Here is a 5,034-nt window from a genome sequence, read left to right as displayed (position 1 = left end):
ACTAAATGCCTACTGACAGAGATTGAGACCAGAAGGGTGCTAGGTGTTCAGCCCCAGCACCTATTACGGCGGTTGCTACATTTTTTAATTTATGGTTTTTCTGCCCCCTGGTGGACCATCCTGGGATGTCCTCAGACAGAAACTCCCTGCCTTCTAGTTTGGTTCCTGTACCAACCCCACCGCTACATGCTCCACAAGGGAGCCCCAATTGCCAGTCTTTATCAGAGTTCTCGTCAGGAAATGGTTAACATGCAGGGCAAGGTCCATGGCCCAGAGAAAGTGAGAAGAGGGGGGAGAAAACAGGGTAGATGGAAACAGGGAGGGGAGAGTGCTTGTCTCTTCCCAAGATAGTGCACCCTGGGGCCCTCCACCCTCCAGGACCCAGTTCCCAGAAATGGAGTCACATGACCCAAAACCCTGGGGTGGGGGGGGAGCAAGGATTTCCTAGGAGACAGGCCTTCAGGCTCAAAGTCCAGGACTCAGGACAACAGAATCAAGATCACAGGGGGAGCGTTTAATCTGCCCTGGGCATCTGGGCTCTGTGGAGTTTGGTCTCCCACACCTGCCGGGGCATTGCCCCCACCCTGTCTCCCACAGCAGAAACTAAGTCCCGAGGGATGATGGGAGCCCTCTGAAAGGCTCCCCAAGAGGCAGCCTCTGGCCAATACTGGTCCTGAGGCTGAGTGGGAGGGAGGAAGTTCTGGCTGACAGATATCAGGCAGAGAGGAAAGAAAGCAGACGGTGGGTAGAAGCAAGTGGAGCCATGAGACTGCAGCGGCTTGGGGGTTTCTTGGTAACCAGGAATGCTCTTCAAGTGCAAGAAGAATCACCAGGCAGAACCAATCATAACACATATAGACCACATAATGCACAAAGAGCCTTCCTTGAGGGGGGAGGGTGGGTCCCAAGTGTCTTCATTCAGGGCACTGTACTCTCAACCCCAGATGAAGTCACTGTGCTGGCTTCACGTCCAGGTCATAGCTTCTAGGGCGTGGAAGTGGCATCTCTGGGGGGCTGCCTGGAGGTGGTGGCTGTGGAGTCTTCACATGGCCGTGTTCTTGACTTTCTCCTCGTCCTGGGGCTCCTCTTTCTCCTCCAGCTCCAGCCCCAAGTTGCTCTCTCCTTTCTTCTTGGACTTTTTGTCCTCAGCCTTTTTGTTGTTATTAGTCTTTTTCTCTTTCTCTTTCTTCTCCTTCTTGCCTTCTTTACTGTAGGAACACAAAGGCCCCAGACCACAATAAGGAACAGAGTCACTCCCACTTAATGAACACTTACCTATGGCAGGCCTTGTGATGAGTGTTTTACAAAAAATATATTATATATCTTTGTTTAATCTTCAAAACAGCCCTAACAAGTCAGCATTGTTTTTTCCATTTTACAAAGGCAGAAACTAAGTCTCAATTGCCCTAAGGAAGGATGAGTGATGAGAGGATAGATGGATGGGTGGATGGATGAATGGATGGATGGATAGGTGGATGGGTGGATGGATGGATGGATGAGTAGATGAAGGGGTGGTAGATGGGTGGATGGATGGATAAGTGGGTGGGTGGATGGATGGATGGATGAGTAGATGAAGGGGTGGTAGATGGGTGGATGGATGGATAAGTGGGTGGGTGGATGGATGGATGGATGGGCAGATGGGTGAGTGGGTGGATGGATGGATCGATGGGCAGATGGGTGAGTGGGTGGATGGATGGATCGATGATGGATGGGTAGAGGCAGGGATGGCTGCACTGGTAGATGGGTGGATGGATACATGCATGAATGCATGCATAAGTTGATGGATGGATGAATGGGTGGGTGAATTGATGGATTGGTGGATGCATAGGTGGATGGATGGGTGAATGGATGGATTGTGGATGGATGGATGGATAGTTGGATGGGTGGCTGGCTGGCTGGATGGATGAAGGGATGGATGGGTAGATGGATGAGTGGATGGATGGATGAGTGGATGGATGGATGGATGGGTGGATGGATGGATGGAAGGAAGAAGGAACAAGGCTGGGAGAACACTACCAATTAGGGGCACCTGTGAGATCTAGAACCTTCAACACATCCTCAGAGTAGGAATTACATTTTACTAGGGCTGAATTGGGTCTTAAACAAAGCATAGTCTAGCCTGCACCTCTCCCTCAGGCGCATCCTGAGCTCAGCTGAGACTCTTCTAGGATAGTCTCCTTCCAGCTCCTGCACTCCTACTCCTGTCCTCATGCCTTTGCCCAAGTTGGGATCTTGCCCCAGCAGAGCCCCTAGCCCTGACCATATCCTTGAGCCCTCTGTCAGAATCGTGTCTGGAAACAGGACCATGGGAGATGCTGAATCCAAGAGTGTCATCCACACCACTTCACACACTTGTGCAGAGACACCTACACAATCCCACACCATAGACTTGTTCAATTGGTCTTTGTTAAGACCCTACTGTGTGCCAGGCTCTGTGTTGGGCACTGGGGACACAGCCAGGACCAAAGCTAATTCACCTACTGAAAGCCACTCTCTAGTGCTGAGAAATTGATAAATGACAAAGATAATTTCAGCTGGCAGAATGTTCAGAGAAAGATACAGGGCTGTGGGATAGAGAGTGTCAGGAAGGCTGATGGGCAGAGTGGGCTTCTGTGAGGAAGAAACATCTGAGCAGGGACTCAAGGAGGGACAGAGCCAGCCAGATGATATGGGGAAAAGTGTTATCAATCAGAATCAACAGTACATGCAAAGGCCCTGGGGCAGGAATGTTATTGAGGTGTTCAAGGACAGACAGAGGTCATCTTGCACACCTACCCCTCCCCTGAGGAGAGCCCCTAAGGAGCCCTTCCTAAGGAGGGAACTCACACAGACCCCCCTGACCACCCCCCATGTCTACACACACCACACAGGCATACCTCAAGTCCACATTCTCATACGGGTTGGTATTCATTCTCAGTATGGACCCCTCTTCATCCTCAGCTCTGCAGAAGAGATAAAGATGGAGGGGTGAGGTTGGGAGAAGGGCAAGAGCAGGGACAGCCTCAGTCTGTCTCCCCCAAGTTGGGGGCGGGGGGGGACTCCAGGAAGCAAAACGTGTACTACATGGCTGTCCTCGGTGTAGGGTATAGGTGGAGCAGGGAAATGGGGACATGGGGAAAGGGACCAGAGAGGATCATAAAGTGGAAGGAGGTGCCCAGCACTTTGGAGAGAGGGGGAAGGGCGGGGGAGGGGGGCCCAGGGATAGGCGGCCAGGAGGCTGGGGAAAGGGGTTCCCACCTCTCTTTGGAGCACCAGAGACGGTTGGTCAGCATGAGGACAAAGACGATGAACAGGAACCCCACAACCGCAGCCAGGCCCACCAGCCAGGGCTTCAGGCGATACTCTGAGGCTGTTGGAAGGTGGCGGGGAGGGGACTCAGAAATGGCAAGGGTAGGGAGCTCCCAAAAGGAGAGAGGGAGAAGGGGGCTGGGAATGGTCAGACAGAGGGGTCTTGGAAAAGGTCTGGGATTCAGAGGGGTGTTTTGGGGGGACACTCTCAGGGCTGGAGTTAGGAAGGGGGCCTCCGAGAGGGGCCTGACCCCATTCCTCTTCCACCTGCCCCTCCTATCAGGCGCCTCAGTTTCTCATCAGATGGGGAGATGGCCCACCCAGCCCATCCCCAGACCCCTCCTCCCCCGTCCGCCCTCCCAAGCCCCAGAGGTTAGAGCCCTACCCTGCTGGGCCTCAGCTGGCGATAGGAGCAGGGCGCTGAGCAGAAGAAGGGTCTCCAGGGTCCCCATGGCACCGAGGAACCAGCAGCCAGGGTGCTGGAGTGCGCAGTCCTGGTCAGAGCCAGGGGAAACCCTGCCCAGCCCCTGATAAGGGGGCAGGCAGGTCTGGAGGCGGAGCAGGTCCAACGCAGGGGCCCTCCCTGTGCCCCACCTGGTTGGCATCCCATCCCCTCTCCCCCGCCTTCCTGGAGGGCAGACTCTGGACCCTGCGTAACAATTAACTCAGATCCTGGTGCCCCGCCCCAGGACCGCCAGCCTCATGGTCCTCCAGGCTCCCTGCTGAGGCGGCCCTGACCCTCCTTCCCCACTCAGTGTGTTTTCCCATCATTACGTTTGCCTCTCTACACACCCCAGGAGATGCTGCCACCTGCACTTTGCAGAGCAGCCGTGGAGGCCAGGAGCACCAGGCCCGGCAAAAAGAGCTGGAGCTGGGACATGAACGTGGGCTCCCTCACCACCTGCTTATACCGCTTTCCCCCCCTCCCCGGCTCCCTGAGCCCTGGGGACCTGCAGCCAGCTCAGGGCTGAGCACAGGGATGGGCCACATGCCCACAGTCCACTTCCAAGCCCAGCCACTCCTGTGGGGCCGGAGAATGCCCCCCCCGCCACTCGCCGCCCGAGCAGCTGATGACTCAGGCTCTAGGCTCTCCTGTCAACCTTGATCCCAGGTTGATTAGATAGGGGGGCCTGCCCGGGCGAAGGGGGAACCGCACCCCAGCTGCCACGGGGCAGCCACAGCCCAGGCACGTGGCAAGAAGGCCAGGGTGGGGAGGCCCTTCTCCAGGCCTGAGTCCTTGGCAGGGCCCCTAGGGGCTGGCGGATGCCAGCCCCATGGCTCCCACAGTGCAGGGCCAGAGGGCCTGCATATTTCCGGAGCCCCTCCCTTCCTGAGGTCTGATCACAGCTGTCCTTGTGCACAACGGCCTCCGCGGAGCTCCGGGACAAGTTGACTGCAACCAGGAAGGCAGGCACAGGTGAAGCTCCCCCTGTGTGCCCTGTCCTGTGCAAAACTCAGGAGGGAAGGAAATCTCCATGCCGCCAGTTGGGAAGTCAAGACCCTCAGAGACAGCTGGATCCCGCAGCCCTGCAGCAGAGCCAGCAATGCTGTGCGAGGCGGAGGAGCACAGCGGAGCAGTCTTCTGCTGCTTTGCAAGGCAGGTGGATGGGCTGGCCTCGGTCAGCAAAATGTTCTCTTTCCTCCGACCAAGTCATTCCTGGGCTGTGTGCCTCCATTTTCCCACCTGATAAATGGGGTCGATAAGTCCTACCTCAGAGGATTCAGTGAAATAATACAAGGAAAGGG

The 5,034-nt window shown here is 55.9% G+C and overlaps 1 protein-coding gene across 1 annotated transcript; it reads right to left on the bottom strand.

The window, feature by feature from the left end:
• On the bottom strand, positions 494–3,917 carry SMIM24 (small integral membrane protein 24). The gene is made up of 4 exons (XM_021084123.1): positions 3,674–3,917; positions 3,238–3,349; positions 2,877–2,942; positions 494–1,208 (listed from the first exon to the last, which is right to left on the bottom strand). Exons 1-4 carry the CDS (start codon positions 3,891–3,893, stop codon positions 1,043–1,045), a joined length of 564 nt encoding a protein of 187 aa, XP_020939782.1. The 5' UTR covers positions 3,894–3,917; the 3' UTR covers positions 494–1,042.

This window comes from Sus scrofa, chromosome 2 (assembly GCF_000003025.6).
Source record: "Sus scrofa isolate TJ Tabasco breed Duroc chromosome 2, Sscrofa11.1, whole genome shotgun sequence".
In the NCBI taxonomy this organism is placed as follows: domain Eukaryota; kingdom Metazoa; phylum Chordata; class Mammalia; order Artiodactyla; family Suidae; genus Sus; species Sus scrofa.
This window is presented reverse-complemented; position numbering and strand designations above follow the sequence as displayed.

Bases quoted from the DNA above. Each gene is read 5' to 3' on its own strand.
- SMIM24 (XM_021084123.1), bottom strand. From the start codon at position 3,893: ATGCCAACCAGGTGGGGCACAGGGAGGGCCCCTGCGTTGGACCTGCTC. The intron at 3,350-3,673 runs GTAGGGCTCTAA...ACCTTCCAACAG, and splicing joins GCCAGCTGAGGCCCAGCAGG to CCTCAGAGTATCGCCTGAAG. The intron at 1,209-2,876 runs GTATGCCTGTGT...GTGTTCCTACAG, and splicing joins TATGAGAATGTGGACTTGAG to TAAAGAAGGCAAGAAGGAGA.